Source organism: Falco cherrug, chromosome 10, assembly GCF_023634085.1.
Source record: "Falco cherrug isolate bFalChe1 chromosome 10, bFalChe1.pri, whole genome shotgun sequence".
Taxonomy (NCBI): Eukaryota; Metazoa; Chordata; class Aves; order Falconiformes; family Falconidae; genus Falco; species Falco cherrug.
In genome coordinates this window covers 18584206-18603512 of record NC_073706.1, presented here as the reverse complement: position 1 = coordinate 18603512, position 19307 = coordinate 18584206, and the positions used below count along the sequence as shown (strand labels likewise).

At 49.2% G+C, this 19307-nt stretch overlaps 1 protein-coding gene across 2 annotated transcripts in view; it reads right to left on the bottom strand.

Moving 5' to 3' along the window:
- Positions 1-19307, bottom strand: part of EPS8L2 (EPS8 like 2) — a 64747-nt gene that overhangs the window by 28924 nt on the left and 16516 nt on the right. For both annotated transcript variants that reach the window (XM_027804121.2, XM_014279331.3), the window contains 2 exons: positions 13460-13524; positions 12195-12250 (listed from right to left, as the gene is read on the bottom strand). In XM_027804121.2, coding sequence (XP_027659922.1) covers positions 12195-12250; positions 13460-13503 — 100 coding nt within the window. In that variant the 5' untranslated portion in view covers positions 13504-13524. The remainder of the gene's footprint in view (positions 1-12194; positions 12251-13459; positions 13525-19307) is intronic.

Sequence of the window (19307 nt, the reverse complement as noted above, 5' to 3'; positions counted from 1 at the left end):
TTCCTGGTAGCCCTAAAGTGGCAGCTGTTCACAAGCAGAAATGATTTCTTGGTGGGCACGCTGGCAGAGGTGTTAACGGAGACTGCCGGTCTCTGAGCCGGTGCCTTTTACACCGCCAGCGTGGGCTTGGAGATGGAGTGAGGATAGCTCAAAGACCTCAGACTCCCTGCTCAGCCATTAGCTTCTAGAGTGACCTTGAGTAAATTAATATTTCAGCACAGCCACCTCCCACCTTAGGCTCGCATTGAAGGGTCAATGGCATTTTCTGTTTGCTGTGTGTTTTAATTGCAGTCTGCCCTACTTCAAATGTGGGGCAAGGTCTGGAATAGGGCACACGGCAACACACACCGCAGGGATTCATGTCTGATGTGAGTAACTTTTTTTTTTTCCTCACTAACCTCAATTTCCTCACCAAACATTTCTCGTGTAAATAGATGACACTAATGGAAATGAGAACACTGCGTCTGTGTGGGATGGAGACAAATTCAGACATTAAGACATCCCATCCCCTCCTTTTTAAAAGGGTATGGAAAGGGCTGAAGTGCTTGGTCTGGAAACAGAAGGTTTTTACATTAGGACAGGCAAATGTCTTCAGCCCTGAAAGAAGAATGCAGAGCTGTGTCAGAAGCTGGCAGTCCCTGAGGAAGGGAAGGTGTACCAGAGGGACAGGATTTCCAGAGGGAGGCTAGCATAGGTCTGTATTTCTGGTAGAACAGCCTACTGGTCTGTAGGCTGTCTGGTCTGGTAGGAGAACCAGGCTGACTGTCTGGTCTGGTAGGAGAACTGCCCATGGAGCTGTAGCAATGGTCAGGGCTGTGGCTGGCTGCTTACAGACTTTCTGGAGTCCCCTCTGATGCCTTTGCTGCATCACCCAAGCTCAAAGAAGCTGCACATGTCATGGTCGGGGGAGATTCTCAGCATGTACCTCTGAGGAAATGTTTAGAGAAGCCCTTGGAAATCTTGGGGACATGTTGAAACCCTAGGGCTCTGCATAGCCCAACTTCCCATCGCCTGCACTTGGGGGTAAGCTAGAGGGCAAGGGCTGCTTTAGCCATTTGCAGCCTTTTCCAGACAGAAGCAAGCCCTGGGGCAGGGAGAAAATGAAGGTATCCTCCTCTTCCTCTGTTGATTCTCCTGGGGGAATTTCTGTGGTACCTTTGAGAGTTGCAGAACTAGAACAAAGTGCCTCTATTTTGCCTCAGGATGCCATTCAAGTGACGTTCCAGAAGCTGGCCAGGACGAGGAAAGGGGTGTTTCTGCTTATTCTCTTTCCTGTTCCTTTCTTTAAGATATCTGCTTGTTCCTTCTGAAATCCCTTCTGTCTCCTTGGCTTCTACCTGCCCCCACACCCATGGAAACTTTTATTTTTGTGTTTCCTCCTGGCATCCGCAAATATAACCATGAGGCTTGAAAGCAGCCAGGCTTTCCGGGGACAGCAGGGTGCCAAAACACTGAAATCTCCTTTCCTAGTGCACAGTTTTGATTTAAACACAGGAAGAGTTAGAGATCCAGCCTGCAGATCACAAAATAATCAGTCTTAGGCTACATCTACCCAAGAAGCTTGGGTGCTTTAAAAAGGAAGAGGATTTTTTGTTTTGTTTACTTCAAAGCAATCTGGTGAAAGGTTACAGACCTTTCCGTGGATGCATCGTTACTTGTCTTAGTTATGCATCATTATTTGCCTTAGCTTAAATCTGGCTCTGGTGGTGCTGGGCTGATCCGAATATGCCATGCACAGAACGATGCCTGCAGGGAGATCTATGGCCATTTGACTCTATGGATCAAGGGTGGGCCTTTACGTTGAACAGGTGAACTCCCTTGGCCAGAAAAGACTTCAGAAGGCAGGTTGCTTGTCCTTGGGTGGCTCCCACAGTGCCCTTCTGCACAGCCCTGTCCTCTACCTGCTGAGTTTTGTATGAATGAATGCTGGCTTGTTAGCAGCAGTAGCTAATTTCCTTCTGGTTTATCTGACACCTCTCATACTAGGACACTTTGCATTTTCATGGCATCTTGCAGTGGAGAAGGCCTGAGCACCATAAGGTTTATCCAACCCATACCCTGGCCCCACAAGGTGAAGGATGTGCATAATCCCCACACAATAAATAAGCATTATAGGAATATAGCAATGCTTTTCCATGAATTAGATGGCAGTTGCTGTCAAAGCTTAGACACCAATCTGCACCTCTATTTAAATGAATTTTCTTCTGCTGTGACCTTTAGAGGCTGTAGCGGTGGAGGATTCTTTGGATATAACATGGGCTGCGCTACAAAGGGCAGGGAGAGCTCTGGGGCTGTGGCATGAGTACAGCAAACATCTAAAGGTGATAAAAGCTGGCATGAGCCCACAGTGACCACCACTGTCTGTCTTTCCCTTCTGTCTGCCAAGAGAGACAAAGAGAAGGGAAAACAGTACAGCTTTGTTGCTTTTGGTGTCTGGCAAGAGAAAAAAACCCTCATAGTGTGGAGTTCCTGTCTTGTCTGGAGGGAGGCAGCTGGTGTGATCCACTGCTGTGGCCTAAAGAGCAAGGATGGGTAATTCACAGTTGTGTCGTGGCTGAGCCCAAGCACTTGCTGTATGAACGCATGGGTGATCCAGAGAGTTTTGAATGACTTGAGTGTGGATAGCACCTGGGACATGCACCCTCTTTGGTAAATTGTCTTATCCCTTGCCTCTAAGGATTTGGCCCATTGAGCCTTAAGACACCCCTTTCAAGGGAAAAATAAACCCTGTAAATTGTTCTTTAACTGAATTCAGTTCAGTTGTTCAGTCCTTTCCTAACCAGCTAATCTTGCCTGGTACCCAGAGATGTGGGGAAAACGGCAAAGCTGTTCTCTGGAGTATGTTATTTTCTGCCAGTGTCTTATGGATAAACAGTGCTGTGGGAATGATGTTTCCCACTGGTACCACTGGCCACACGAGGAAATGGAAAAAGCTCAGACACTGCAGAGGCAGCAAAGTGGATTTTATCTGAGGGCTCAGAAAGGTGCTGGGCTGAAATCTCAGTGATGACGCCAAAATCTTGGCTGGAATTTTTCCAGTTTGGCTTTATGTTAAGGAGTGGAAGGGATGAAAGTAAGTAATAAATGAGGGGGGGGAAAAAGGCAGGATCAATGTACATCCTGGAGGGCTGGGGTTATCAGCTTGGTCCAGGAAGCCAAACCACATCTTTTGTGCCAAGTCGCCTTCCCATTTCCATGCAACACCCTTTTTTTGCAGGGAGTTAGGATGTGGCTGTGAACACTCCCTTCAGCCTGGCAATCGTGTGCACAAGAGATTGGCTAGCCGTAGAAACTGCCCGCTGGGACCAGCTTAGAGCTGAAATAATTAGCTAAAGTCTCTAGGGATGTAGAACAGTGCAAAGGAGAGCAGAAGTGGGCTTATCTCTCTTTGTGTATGGCCTCTGCCAAGCCAGTGAGGCAGAGCATTCCCAGTACAATGCACCAGTGGTACCAGGGGAGAAAGGGTGGTTGTATCGGTAAGACACCCAACGGGGTGCCTAGGCTTGAGCCCTGCCTCTGCTGCCAGCTTCCAAAATGGCCTGTAAATATTAGTAGGGGGAGAATATCAGCCTAGGGAGGAGGGAAACAAACTCTGGGGTCTGGCTTATCTGACCCTGAAGCAGCCAAAAGATGGTAGCTGAGACGTATGACAAAAGAACCTGTGGTCGCTCACTGTGCTGGGGTACAGCTGTATGACCGTACATCTCCATGCAGAAGAGTCTTGTGCCTCTGCATATGGGGTAAACAGGCTGAATGGGGTGTGCTTCCACCATGCTTTGCTTTCCCCAGATTGTTAATGGGTTATAGCTGGTTTTTTTGGCTCTTTTTGCATTTTCTGAAGAGAATAGGCAGAACAGCCTTGGTACTACCATGATGCATGTGTTCCTGGTGTTTTGGGGGAATCTGAGCCCTTCTTTTCTGCTGCTGGTGGGGTGAGTGCCTGTGGTGCTCTGCTGAGCTGCATGAGGGTTACAGGCTGTTACAGCCAGGATCCCAAAGCTCAATCCCAAGCTACCATCTCTTTCCATCCAGTTACACTCTAAACTGCTCTAAAGAAAAACTCGCCTGTGCTCTTGCTGTACGCTAGAGCCAATGTCAGTTGTGGTGTAAACAGGTGCTGCTGTAACAAATGCAGCCAGTTGCACCAGAGCTGCGAAGGCCTCAGCCTCCCCTCCGTGAACATCCTTCCCTGCTTAATTAGTGAGCTTTATCACACAGGATCCTCCCTGATCCTCCCCACTTCTCATATTTGTCTTCAGCCATTGCTGAGCAGAAGGCACAGCAGAAAATGTGGAGGATGGACAAGTCCTACATGAAGCAGTCTGTAAGGAACCAAAGATGTGTGGGATCAGGTTTGTTTTCATTGGCAGTACCAGATCAAGGGCCTCTCCTTGATTCCCTGTGTCACACTAGCAACTTCCCTGGCCTCTGTGTCCATTAGAACAGCCTAAGGAAAGTCCTAGCTGTTGCCTTCTGGAGCCTGCCAATAATTTCTGTTATCTATATATTATCTAGCAGTGCATATGCTGTTTATAGTAACCTGCTATTGTAGTGTGAGCTTTGTGCCAAACCAACAGGTCAGGACACAGCCCTCCAGAGGAGAAACAGAGCAGCAAATGTCTCTGTATGCTAATGGCAATGATGCAAATCTGCCGGGCCTGCATTATAAAGCAGCTTTATGAAACAGCATCCATTCCCAGGATCTGAGTGCGGGGCCAGATCTGATCTGGCAGTCTGACCACCCATCTGCGGTAGCACAGCTCTGCCAATCTGACAGGTTCCTGCATCCTCAAAGAGTGGGAGGATGCTCCAGGTTCTGCAGGGTTAGTCAAGGATCTGGTTTCAGGCACTGCACAGACCTGCTGCGTCTGAGCTCCTGACAGGGAGGCATCTGCAGGTCTGTACCTCTGCTGCTGCAGAGGCTTCCCTGCTCAGGGGTCCCCATGGCTGGCTGGCACAGGGACAGCTCCATTTTGGAAGCATCTCTGCAGCTTCTTATGAAGCATCAAGCTCCCTGGTTTTCCTTTTAGCACCATGATATTTTCTGAATGGCCAGAGCTTGTTAGTATCTGTGGCTGTGATGCTGGGAATCTTTGCATGGGGCAGCTATCGTTCATGGCTGGCATGTTGGTACATGATCTGGAAGCTCTTGAAGTGAATGAAAAGGCTCTCATTGAGGTTGGGGGCAGGCAGAGGTATGAATGGTCTGTGGCAGCAGGGAGCTGCTTTATTGATAGTGTGTCAGCAGCTGCTAGGAGGTGTCACAAGGCCAAATTCCTCCTTGGCATGCTTAATATTTGCCACTAGCTCAGACCCAAGTGCTCACATTCCTGTTTTATTAGCTGAAGACACAACCCACTCTAGAAGAGCAAATAAAAACCTGACCCACCTCCTGGGTTGTGCAAGGACTGAGTACATCGAGAAACACTGCGTGTTTGTGTCTGGCCTGCCCAGGATCGTGAGGCGGTATGTACAGTAGCATACTGTCCGCTGGGCAGGCACACAGGGGCCTCTCCGCAGAAGATAATCAGGTTATTGAGGAGTTGCAGGGGAAGCTTATGGGTAGAGGTATTCCTTTTTAGCCTTTACAACCAGAGCTGGAAGAAGTATGCCAAATTATTTTCCACCAAACAATCCAAAGTGTTGTTTTCTGAACTTCCTGTAGCTGGTAATGACATTTTTTGAATGTCAGAATACATTTAGGAAGATGGGAGGAACCTTGATTTAATTAAACCAGTGAATTTGCCTTACTTTAAAAAAACTCGTAATGAAAAGTTTCCCCTTTTTTTGTTGTTACTAACACAGCTTTTGTTCCCAAGGTACTTGGGCATATCCAACAACCCATTTCCATTTAAGAAAATATTCCTCTGAGTAAGCACTAAGCAGTTACTTCATGCAAGGAGAGAACTTGTGCTCGGCAGTCTTGAAGTGGCAAAGAAAAAGGGCTGCTGGAGATGCGGAGCAGGCACTGCAGCATCAGGGGTCCCTCCCTGCAGCCTCCCCATCACTAACCCCTGGCCCAAAGGCTCCGCGGTGCGGACATGAGGGCTGCCTGCAGCAGGTCGGGGTGGCTGCAAGGCAGCACTGCGGCCAGGGTTGAGCCCAGCAGCACCCAGGGCAGAGCCTGCTCCTCCCAGTAGCTCCAGTCAGGGCTGAGCTGAGCCTGTGTGTTTCCCGTCTTACCCACCGCTGGGTTTCGATCTGTGGGAGCCAACAGGAATGCTGGCTTCCTATTTTTCTTCCAGCCCTCTTTCCAGTTGGAGTATTAAATGTCTGAGGCTTTGAGTAAAAGGGTCACCTGTAAGGCAGTGTCAGAGGGGAGCTGGGGTAATCTGAAGCTGGAATCTGGGGTGGGAGAGGGAATGTGAAGTAAGAAGCTGAAATGGCACTGAGGGGGCAGTGGGGGAGGACATGGGGATTTTTGATATTTTTAAGCTTAAACACCCATCGGTAGAAATTAATCTGACCAGTTTCTCCATAACACTTTTGATGTCATACACTGACCTATTGGGGTCTCCATTAAGAGTAGCTATTGTGGTTTTCTAACAGTGGCTACCATATTATTATAATATTTTAGTATAATAAAAATATCTTCAAGGCTGGCAGTGGAAGAGATGGGGAATCAGGCACTGCTCTGACTTGGACCTGCAATCAGCACTGCACAGGGCTTTCTTGTGGTGGGCTGGGGAGGTAAACAGCAACAACACATGGGAAAATGGCACTGCCTTTCCCCCCACCTGCTGCAGGAGCATGTTGGTTCCCTGTTGTTGTCCTGGTGCACTGGGCAAATGCATCTAGGGACGCTCCCCCCTCTAAGCAGCTTTCAGTGTGCCCTGGCAAAGGGCTGGAGCAGGGGAGAGCAATGCCCAGGGGGGAGATGTGTTGGCCATGATTGTACAGCTGGTTGGGGATGGACACAGCTGTGTGTCCATCTGCCCTGTCCAGTGCTCTGGAGGTCTTGGGCAAGCAGAGCAGGTCCCTGGGGAGCAGCAGTATGTCCAGGGAACGATGGAGCTGGGAAGTCCCTGTTAGGTCAGTACTGATGTGCTCAGCACCAGTTCCCTTAGTCCCTCATCATTTCCCAAAGGGAAATCTGCAGGGCAGTCCGAGGGAAGCAGTTCCTCCTCTCTGCAGCAAGGAGTTTTGGTCTTTGCTGGATCTCTGACTTTCTCTCCTGTGGGAGGATAGCCTTAAAGGGAATGGCCGCTCAGTCAGTCAGGTCTGCAGTTGCTTTATCCAGAATTGCAGCCTCACTGCTTTGCTGATGGCAACGTGGGCCTGCTTCAGGGCACGGGCTGACATCTCAACAGAGTCAGACATGCCTAAAACCAAACACCTGGCCTTCCTGCCGAGATATTGAACCTCAGAAATTGTCTCAATGAATGCCAGTGTTTTCTAATTTTAGCTTTTGTTAAAAGACACAGAGGCTCTACCTGCATCCGAGGGACACGATGGTAGGTGGCACCATTCAGATGCTGCCCAGATCCCCTTGGGTTTAGACATGTGCACAGTCCTCCTGACCCAGCCGTGTAGCTGAGCAAGCTCTGTTTCTAGCCACCACTCCTGCCAGGGTTGTGTCTTGCAGACAATACCAGCGTGTGTTAAATTCATGTACAAACCCTCTTCTAGAGGGTTGTGGGGAAGAAACAGCACCTCAGTGCTCCCACTGATAACTGTGTGACGGCAACATGGTCTCCAGCTAAAATAATTAACAACCTCATGGTTTGGGCAAGGGATAATTAATGGCAAATAATGATCCTTTTGTTGGTCATTTTGTGTTGAGCCCTCAGACAACATGGCTTTAGGGAAAGCAAGATTGTCTGGAGTCAGTGTTTCTGTCTTTCTGCTTTTGGGGTGATTATGAGTTGGCACAACTCTTATCTGTGATGGGTATCTCACAGCAGCAACCCTGAGGCCGTGCTTCACGCTATGCTGGCCCAGGGTGCAGCAGAGCCAGCAGCAAAGAATTAGTCTGGGGACCATGCTGGGGGCTGGCAAGTCTCATCTCTGAGACCTCCCCGTGTGGTTGGGGGCCCCATTGGGAGACAAGGGAGGTCTGCAGAGACCTCCAGGAGTTGGTTCGTGACTGTTAAACGTAATATGCGCCTTCACCATCAGTGTATTCTGCCTCACCAGGACCAGCAAGCTCTGCCAAGCAGCTGCTGGTGGCTTATGGGTGCAGGCGGCAGCAGTGGAGTCTCGCTCCCCAGGCAGATGATACCTGTCCAGGGCCACGCTGGGCAGGCGGGAATGGCTTTTCTCTTTGTGTTAGTCCCCGTGTCCTGTTACAGTGCTGAAGCCTGTCTTGGGTTACCTGGGGGGTGTGCAGTGTCAAGTGATAGCGCCTTGCAGTCTGCTGCTGTTGAGCACCACATTTCTCCAGCCTAACTCGTGCTACAGGTAGTTTATCTTGCTCCAAAATCCCTTTTCCAGCCCTGTACCCTGACAAGTTTTGGTCTTTCTCAGAAATTAGTATATTGAGGATGGGGTGGGCAGGTTGGAGCTAGCCGGCTGTGTCTCAGAGGTTTGGATGTGAATGAGTGCTGCCTCCTGCCAGGCCAGCATTTTGCATCTCTGTGGTGCCCCTCCATGTCCTACCTCTCCACTCTGTGGCCCTGCTGGGGGGCCAGCCTGGTTTTGGATCTGCCAGGCACTTCTGTGCCCCAGCATTTGAAGTGAGAAGCAAAGGCACCCAAAGGGTTGGCCAGGGGTGCTGAAAAGTGTCTGAGCACCACAGGGATGGACATGGTAGCTAAACAGAGATGGGCTGCTCTGAACGCTGCTGCAGAGCTGCTTTCTTCCTACAGCCCCATGAAAAACCCACTGTAATCGTTAAACTGCTCTTAACTCTGTAGCTTGTCATGGTTACACTACCTACCTAATCTGTCAGGAGAGACAGCACTATCTGATAAGTAGCTTAGATGAATGCCTGCAGAAGGTCCACCTGGGTGGCACCACAGAAAGAGGTGGCAGAAGCCTGCTGTGGGAAGCACTATGCAGAAATGCTTCCTTCCAGCCCTTCCCTTGGCTTCTGCTGGAGCCACACTGGTCTCCCCCTGACAGGCTTTCATCTAGGTTCAGAACAGATGCCAGTAAGTGGAGAAGCAGTTTAATTTATTTATGGTATGCATTAACATTTATTCAGCTGGTTGCTGTGCATTGAGTAAGGTGGCAACTTGATAGGTGCCAGCCATTCCCCCTGCTGCCAGCGGAGCTGGGGCTTGCTCTGTGCAGGCAGCCCACAGAATCTTCCAGAATGTGGGGCTGAACAAATGTGATGCTGTTTTGCTAAGGGGGGAGGAAAGGATGAGTGTCCTGCTACCATGACAGCCAGGAAACTCCACTAAGGACAGCTGAGCACCTAGAAAGTGTATCCAACTCTGGTAGGGACAGAGCCAGGGGAAGATCTCTCAGGGCTTTACACCAGTTTCTTTGGGGGCTGTGTCCTGTGTGGACCTAGATGCCTCTGTGGGTTTCACTCTACATCCTTGAAACCCCCCAGAGCAGATCCTCCGCCCTTCTCTTCGAGGTGGCTTTCTGTCCGCAGCCTGAAGCTGCTGCTCTGCTTCACCACGATGCTCTTGCATATCACTCTCCAGGCTCTCACCTGAGGTGGCTTTAATACTGCCAGTGAGTCCCTGTGGATACTGGGGATCCCTTGGCCCGCAGATAGCAGTCTTGTACCTGCCGTCGGCACTCCTGTCGTGTTAGGCCAGTAGTGAAGGCTCAGGCTGGGTTAGCATTTAGAGCCAATGTACCTGAGCTGATGGTTCGGTACATGCCCTCCTTCCTTCCATACCTCTTTGTGGTCAGAGGCACTTGACTGTAGAAAAAACATCTTAAGAAAGCTAAACCCAAGGCCTCGTTCACCTAGGAATAGTATTTAGACATCTGTGTGCATTGGAGAACCTGTGTGCATTACCCAGCAAGCTTAGAATGCAGCAGGAGTCTGTGCGCTGCGAAATTGGGAGTTGATTTCTATGGAGGCCTGGCTATGTACGCAGGCTGAGGGTCCAGCCTGATTACACTGGAGGAAAATGGAAATACAAAGTCTTGCAAGTTCTGAACGTTCCTTAGCAGCATCATAATCACATAATCAAGGCCAGCTTGGCCTGATGTGATTTGTTTCATTATGAAACTTAATTCTCCCTGGAATTTTAGTTCTTGCCTGCTGTCCACCCCCAAATGTGCCAGCTCACAGCAGAAATTAATGTTGGGGGAGGGAGGGTCTGAGTGCAAAGGGACCCAGACATTTAAATATTGCTTTAACACCTGCTGAGTGTCCTTTGATAAAGGCGTGCTGAACTAGCAGGGTGGTTTTCAAGTTCTGTCAAGCAAAAACCCTGTGGATGTATACTCATGCAGTGCTGGGCTGATCCCGCCAACAGCCGCTGATTTATGCAGTAAATGCCTGCAGACCTCATACTGTGCTTCAGAGGTGGCAGGGAAGCCATGGGCAGCTGGATTACTCCTCTTGAGGAGCTGGCCCATGGACTTATGAGTGTCATTTAAGGTTTGCTGGAATTTGATCAGAGAGGTCCCATCCCTGGTGAAATTTGCTTTTAGGGTGTGTCCATGCAAAAAAATTTAAAAGATGTAACTCAATGTTGAAAACTACTTGAGAAACTGTGTGTGTGTTAGAGGCGGTTTGTCAGCCTTTCCCTTCACTAGCTTTTGTGGGAGTCATTGCGGGCTGCTCCCTGCTCATCTTGCAGGGCACCAGGTCAGCCTTGAGCTCACAGTTCGGCCCCCTGAAACCCTGGCCATCCACAGCCCTGGGCTGCCTCCACCCATGGGTGCTAACCTGCGCATGTGCTGTATTTCAACGCAGTTGTCAGCTCTCGGTTTCGTTTTTACACAGTGCTCTATTTACCTTGTAACTATAATCTTTCTGCCCCTGACTGGATCTGCAGGAGCTTTCAGTGCATGGAAAAGAAGTGATGCTGTTAGCGGTAGGAGGAGCCTGTCTGAACTAGCAGTCCTGTGTGCAAAATGGTGCAGCACCTAAACATTTCCATGCCTCACCCTCTTGCTGCTTTCTAGGCTTATCTGGTGTGCTTTCATCTCGGGACAGGTGACTGACACAGTTCAAACCCCTACTTGGCACCTGCCCATCATGCAGCACCCAGGCCACAGACAGCACCAGTCAGTAACACCAAATTTCTGTTCTACCATTATTCCCATATTGCACTTCTTTGCAGCTAGTTGAAGTTAGCAATGACTTTGTTTAACACTTCATCCACTGAGTACAGCCCCCTCCTTCCCAGGCAAGGTAAGTCACTTGTGGGACACTGCTCCGGGTCACTCCACCCTGATAAACCTCCAGCCCAAACCCTTCAGCAACCAAAGCTGCTTCCCAGGGACAAATAAACCACCTTCACCTCGTAGATGTAAAGGGAAGTTTTCTGATCGAATATAAGCTCTCCAGTGAGGGGTGCATGCAGCCTGTTCGTATTCGATTTAAGCATCAACCAGGCAAATCGACAGCTCTCAGGTGGGAAAGTATGCAGGCTCGGGCTCCCCAAAAGCCCCCAGTGGTCCCCCAGACAAACCCCCATCTCATCCAGGGAGTGACTGTGGGAGGTGACTTCTCACACATGACTTTCTGCTTGTTCTGCCTGCCCCACAGGGCAAGTCTTCACCCAGGATGTGTTAAGAGAGCTGCTAGGATCGGGAATAACTGTTACTGATACCTAAATGTTCCCTGTGGCTCTTCATCCAGTGACTCACTGGTTCCACTGGAGCTGGGGTGGTTTATAAACAAGCTGTGTCAGGCTGTGCACAAGTATTCCCTCTACTAGCAAAGAGCCAAAGGGCACTGGAGTTTTCATGGTTCACTGTGTAGTTACAAGAGGATAATCATTAACCTGCTGAGGACAGTCTTTCTTTTGTTAGGCCCTTTATCAGGTTATCTTGCTAACATAACTGGAGAGGATCTGGGTGACAGGTGGGGGTGAGGGAAAGCAATGTTCTGCAGAGCTTGTCTCGCAAAATCACAGCTGTCCCCAGCATGGGAGTCGGTGGCACGGAGGTGAGGTGCATTTTTGCTGCCACATCAAGGCCAGCCTGTTGCATTTGGAGGTCTGGATCCACGCTGCTTTGAGTTCCAGCCTAAAACCCCAACAGCCACATTCAGATCTCCAGAGGTGCTTTTGCTATAGCAAACTTTAGATGGGTTTGTGGGCATGACTTACCGTACAGGTCCTTTGCACTCAGCTTGGAGGCTCCATCTGCTCTGCCCATGCTGCCACTGTAAAAGAAAGAAGGCACAAATAAACAATCGGCTCTCAGATCTTTTTAACATCTGCTTTTGCACTGCAGCTTGTGCAGTAATCAGCACAGCAGCTCTGCAGCTGTCCTGAGAGGGACCAGCGGTGCCCTCCTCATCACATCCACCAGACATGGTACAACTCCATAGTACCAGGCAAAGCATTTGCTTGTATGACCGCACCAGCGGCTCTCTCTGCAACCCTAGCTGTTATCCACACCACTGGCGCGTGTCACTAAACCCAGCAGCTGGAAACAGGAGACAGAGGAGCCCATCTAGGCCTGTCCCCACTACAGTTACCTTCCCACCCCGTGTCCCCTGGAAGGACATCGCTTCCGGAGGGGCTGCTTTAAGGACAGTGGCTCCTAGTGTGTGATAAGGGGGGTCATCACAGGGAGCCGTACAGGTAAATGGAGGCCCCTCCACATTGTACCCAAGTCCACCTGAACCCGAGGCAGTGTAAGTGCCAAGATTAAGCTGTCTTATTAATGGACCTCTTTGAGATGTGCTCCTTGAAGGCAGGTGCTCAGATATAGAATGTGTCCCATGTAAAAATGTGGAAGGACATAATTGTGTATGAACACTTGAGTTTTGGGGTGTCGGGTCTCTAAGCATGGGTTGCATCCCCTGTAGGGCTCCTACCACAGATGCCTGGGTTGTGCCTAGGAGTGTGCAGCCAGGAGATAACGGGGTTTTCTCCAGCTCAGGCCTGGCAGAGGAGGATCAAAGCCAGACCTCAGGGTTTCAGGCACTGTGGTCGGGCTGTCCTGCACGGTGCAGTGAGCCAGTGGGTGGCCAGTGGCTACTTTCTGCTTTGTCACCATGTCTCCCTGAGGGCAGGCAGTGCTTCATGGTGCTCATTCACTTACACCCTGCTCCCCAGAGACCAGGAGCGTGCAGGAAGGAGGGAGAGAGCTGGTGGCTCTGGCTCCATCAGAAAGCTGCTGCAGCCCTTAAGCTGCAGGTGGAGGTCCTCCTGGTGTCCCCCTCCTCTTTCCACCTAATGCAGCTTTACCAAGGTGAAGCAGTGATGCTGGCTGTAACCACAGCTTGTGAGGTGCCCAGGAAGGGTGACTCAAACACCAGAGACTTAGGGGGCAAGTGGGACTGCTAAAGAGCATCCCCCTGGCTGGTAGGAAGGAGTGGTGGTGCCAGCTGTGAGATGGAGAAGCCTGCCACAGAGATCCTTACTTTGATGAGCCAGGGTTGCTGCTGAGGGATCCCTTGAGACTCATGTCGCTTCGCAGGACAGGCAACTGCAGCAAAAGCAGAAAAGATAGGATTAGTCATTAGAAAACACACTATTGTGTGATTTACCCATGTACGTGCTGCCCTTCCTGCCTCTGATTTAGGGTCTCCAAGCAGTGTGGGCACATGAGAGCAGTCAGGTGAGCACAACAGGGTTTCCTTGCTGCTCCTCCTCACCTCTCACAGCTCTGACCTGGGCTGAAGATGACACGTACAGGGATGCCTTTCCGAAACCTATTTCCACCTCTCTCCTCTTGCCTGTCCCTTCCAGGCACATGCCAGCTTTGTGGTATTTCAGCATGTCTTTTTCTAGCAAAGCAGCCCTGCCTACCATTGCTGTGGCCTTTGCCTTTATGGTCTGTCAGAGGCCACTAACAAACATATGGATCTCTGTGGCCATGTGCTTATGACTGTCAAGTGTCCTGAGTCTTTTTGCAGGCCTACAGTACCATTATCTTTTGTTATGTGGCAATTTCAAGCTCTATACCAGCTGGTAAAGTATCTTTACCAGGGTATTACCCGCACAGGGAAAAATGAGATAATTGTGATTACTGCTTCACTGGCAACATAAGGATTGAGAAACATTTACTGCCTTGGCTGAGTGCTTGGTGAGAGGCAGGCAGACTTTGTGCACAGATATTTATTTTTTCCCCCCTCCTCTTTTAGATGAAAATTATAAATAATGTGAAAGAAGATGTGAGGGAGATCCAGTCACTGGTCTAAGAGCAGAACTACAAGGAGGAAAAAAGAAGGGAAAACAAGGTATAATAGAACCTCAAGGGATGCTTTGTATTGGCATCCAAAGTATTAACATCTGCTCCAGTGCATGACTTGAAAGAAAGCCAAAACAAAGTCTTCATGTTTTTTTATTCACTTTTTAAAAGTTCAGCAGGCCACCTGCCTGGGGGCTCGGCACTCAGCACCTTTTTTGTGCTTTGCCTGGGTTAGCACATGCTCACCTCATTATAAAGTTGTCAGAAATCAAAGATAGGGCTTTAAAATACTCATTGTTGGCCAGAAGGAAGAAATTCATTAGTGTCTTCAGTGGGATTTCCTGTGAGGGGACCTTTGAACGTGCTTGGCATGTGCTGTGGGGCCACTGTGACAGCCATCCCTGGCAGGCCGTGGAACTACCTTGCAAAGGTTTTTTTTATCTGAGTTTAGGCTAAAGTGTGTGTAATCTCCAGGGAACACTTCAGTGTCATCCCTGGCACCTGGGATTTCCCCTCTGGAGGCTGACTGTCTCTGCTGCAGGGCTTGTTGTATCGTCAGCAGAGCTGCTGACGTTTTTATTCCTTGTGTTTGAAACACTCATTTGTGGTATTTTGCTCAATGTGTTTCAGCCTGAGGTGAGGACAGATGCAGAGTTTTCTCACAGATCTTAACAAAACTGCGTGTCTGTCAGAGGGCTTGCAGAGGTCCAGCTCTCCAGGTGAAGCAGACGGCTTGTGTGCACACTGCACAGTTGCATGCTGCTGCAGCATTGTGCAGCCACACACCCACACGTGTACACACAGGCTGTATGGAGGACCCCAGCATGTTTTGGGCTCAGCCTTATGGCTGTCAGCCTGCTTTGTGTCACAGTAACACTCCTCAGCAGTGAGATGCTGTTAGAAATTACAGTGAAGTGCATTTTGTAGCTAGTATATTAAATTCTCCTTTTCGTCTCTGGCAGTTGATGCTAAAGTCTGTGCACATGCATCCACACACGCACAGATACAAATTCATATACACATTAGAATAGAAACTTGGTGTTCTGCCAACCCCCTGAGTGTAATAAAACCCATCCCTGTGCCCAAGCTTGGGTACCTGTGAATTTTTCCTCTGTTAATAGCTGTCTGCTGGTTTCCTTTTACAGTCCTCAAACTGTTCCTATCTCCCAGATCTCCATGTGCATTAGCATAAGATACCTAGAAGAGGGAATGCGTTCTAATAAACCCAGCTCTGGTCTGTTTACTTTATAGCAGCCAATCACTTTAGTCCCACGGCTGGTGATTGTAGTTGGGAATGTTTCTGCATATTAATGTAATATTTCTGGCTGCCTTTCACTTGCTGCCCCAGGGCTGTGTCCTTAATGGACTGAAATCCAGGTTACTCCAGCAGGTAAGTGCCACACGGTTTGGCCTGTGGAGTTCAAAGCTTGCGCCCAGGCCCCAGCCATGAAACGACAGGAGGAACTAGGGGTGCAGCCAAGGTCACCCTGGTTTTTGTTTCTCCTTCATGAGCTCTGTCCAAAAGACAAACTCTGCCCAAAAGACTGGCCCTGCTTTTAGAGGAACCCATCTGGTCAAGCCCTCTGTGGCTGCCAGAGGAGCAGACCCCATGGCAGTGGCAGGGGTTGCTGCTCAGCTTTGAGGGTGAAGCGGGTCCAGCCATAAAATGAGCCGATTCTTTATCTCATGGTAGTTAATAAGTAAGTACTGACGGGATAAGCTGGGCTTATCCCTAGAGGAAGGCAGGATAAGTTACCAGGTACCTTGGCTGGTGGAAACACCACTGGACCCCACAGGTGTCAGAATGACTTGCCCACACGCTGCTTGAAGTGTGCGGTGGGAACACCCACCACCCACAAAACAGCAGAAAGGTTTTGTGCCACTTGCAGTTTCATTTATACCCTGATGCTCCAGAGTCTTCTGCCTGGCCAAGCAGAAGCTGTAATGCATTAGCGCTGCTGACATTTCAGCAAGGGGCTGATTATAAATTGCTCCTTCTGACATGTCCAATTGAGTGACCCTTGGTCTGTCTCGGCATTTGTAATGCAGCAAACCCCAGTGTCCTCCCTCCCTTTCCCAGTGCCGTTGGAAGGTTGCCCTCCCTTCCAGGGTGCTTGTATCTGAAAGAGGACATGCAACTGGAAGTGATGTGTGTGCGCCTGCCAAGTCAGCTGGTCCTTATCCTGCTGGGCTCCCTTCTTTTTATTTATTCATGCTATTTTTGTTAGTTAACCTTTGCCTGGCTCTCCCTGCTGCATTAAGGGCCATGTCTGTGTTTAGACTTGTGTTAATCGAAATGAGGGTGTGGTGTGATGCTGGCCAAGTTAAACCAGGACAGAGCCTCATGCCAGAGCTCTTAATTCACTTTAAATTGCCTGATATTAATTGACTCCTAGCTGGTAAATGGGGGGACAGATGGATGGACAACATTTCTGAGGGGTTGGAGACTTTATGATGATACTTTATAATTTTGCTAAATTGAAAGACAACTAGAATCGAGTAAGGTGAAGAAAGGGCTGAGAGTACTTCACCTCTAAATGCAGGCAGAGCCAAAGACGTGATGTGAAAGATGAGATGAGGCTGCAACCGAGTGGCTGGCTTTCCCCAAGTTTCCCCCTCCCCATGGGGGCATCCCTAAGAGCTTCCACCACCCTGTAACCGCTGACAGACACACTGTCTTCTCCTTGCTGTCATTTCAGCTGTGGCTTAGGTGTCCCTGATTAGAGGGTTCCTGATCTCCCTCTTATCCCCCTTGCAGGGTGTGGCTGCTTTCTCCTCCTTACACAGGAGGGGAAGTGAGAGGCAGATTTAGCCTGCGATGTGTGTCTGTGCAGGGGTTGCCTTTGGCTCACCCTTATCAAATCCAATTTTGAGACCATCACCTGCTCTGTTGATGGTGCAGGGCAGCGTTTCTCCATGGGTCACCAAGCAAGCTGGCTAAGCCATGAGCATAGTGTTTAATGGGACAGGGGCTCTAGCAGCTACGCCGGGCTCAAATAGTGGCTGTGGGGGCAGATGGCAGTACTACATTTGGGCTGGGGGGACTTACAGGAGAAGCTTAATTGCCTGTCTAAAGCCTGGCTCCATGACCTATCCCAGGCCAGAAGATCTCATGTGCCTTAGGGAGGCCAGCGGACAGTGCTGTTGAGGTGGGTGATGTCTTATTGTACTTTAAAACAAAGGAAATCTTACTCCCTGACTTTCCGGACAATCTTATCCTTGGAGGTCAAATATCCTTCTGAAGACACACAGTCATGATAGGAGCCTGGCATTGTTGTCTGTGCTACATTTCGGTACTTTTATATCAAATGGAAGCGGGCCATGCATTGTTTTGACTTTCTTTGAAGAGCGAGCTGCAATGTTGCAAGGGTGGAGAAGTGCAGTGGGAGGGGGAAAGAATAACAGTGCTCTCTTCTCTTTGGGCCGGTCACTGCTATTGCTTTACATTATTTTTATTAGGTACACTTTGTCCTTGTTTGCTGTGGGTCATACATTTTTGGTTTTGTAGCACATGGAAAGGGATTGTGAAAAATTCTGGATTTTGGGTGAAGATTGGACAACCTGAAATTATGGAATACTAGTGTCTTTTTTAGGGCTATTGTTATTATTGTCACTTTGAATAACAATAGCAGTATGTGAGTGTTTTTCATCATGGGTCTAAGAGTACCCTTAAGACTGTGATCAAGTAGAGCATGCTGGGGAAGGTTTGTTGGTGCCAGAGGCCATTATGATATATGATTGTAGCAGTGGGGAAATGCTGATCAAAACACAACAGCTTTTGCTGGAACAACAGTAGAAAGATATGGCAAAAACCTCAAAACCTTAAAAACTGCCCAGTCACCTAGGAGTATGGGTTTTTTTGCATGCTCTAACTCATTTCCAGCAGACCTTGTCTTTGTTTCTGGTGTGCCCTGTGTGACAGGACTTTTGAAATGCCCATGAGCTAGTATTTGAAACGTTTTCCTACCTGGAGCCATGGTACCCATACTGATGGCTTAACTGCTGTGTCACAAAAAGGGGTCACATAAGGTTTGATATCTGTAGGCTAAAGTGTTCCTTGACCAGGCTGGATCACCTGGAATGATGCCAATGTCCCTTATGCCCCATCAAGTCAGCCCAAAGGTGGTGGTAGGGAATGGCTTGTGGAGTGGCTGGAAGAAAACGGGCATATTATGAGCAATCCAGACTGAATAACTTGGTTGTAATAACAGGCTGCAGCCCTAACAAGCTGCAGGTGTTGTGAAGGACATGTGCAAGGCCAGGGGAGATAAGGAGGCTCTGTATTCACAGAGAGATAAGAGAATTGGACAGAAAGATGAGAAAAAACAGGATGCCCGCACAAGGGGGGAGCAGCGTGTGGGTACCACACTGGGACCAATCATAAGGGAGGTGGAAGCGTGTGAATGAGTAGTTTTAACCTATCACTTTTTACATAACAAAGCCTACGTAGCGTGTGTATCTTTTGCTGAGAGTATAAATTGCTGTAAGTCTTTTAATAAAGTGGCACTAACTTGATCACATTGGTCGTATAAGTTGTGTCTGAGCCTTCTGCGTCAACAGTGGCTCTGTTCTGGAGCACGTGTGAAGTGCTTAAGGACGTGGTGAGGGAAGTCTTTGCACTAAGTAGTTTATGGGACTTGGGCACTGGTGAAATAAATGCAATGGAAACACTGCCTGGGGGTCCTGCCTGGGATAGGAGGGGGCAGGTATTATGAGGGTGCTGCTGTCTCTGTGTGTAGCCTGTGCTAACTGGATGGGTCAGGCAGAAATGCTAAATTAGCAAAAGGCTCGGCGAGTAACATAAAGCATTGGTTAGAAACATTAGCTGGCGACCACATGATGTTATCTAAACTTCCCAGGACAACAAAGCGCCGTCTGTTAGGGTTGCTGAGTGTTTTCATAAGGGAATGTCACGCTAGTGAAAGCTGTTTGACAGACTGTCCTGCAAAGCTAAGTCTGCTTGTACCCACACGAGCAAAGGGAGCACAGGCACCGCAATAGAAGTGCCCTGCGCTGTTTGTGCTCCAGGCAGTGTCCCCAGCCCCTGAGAGCATCCCGCTGACTCCCGTCATCTGTCC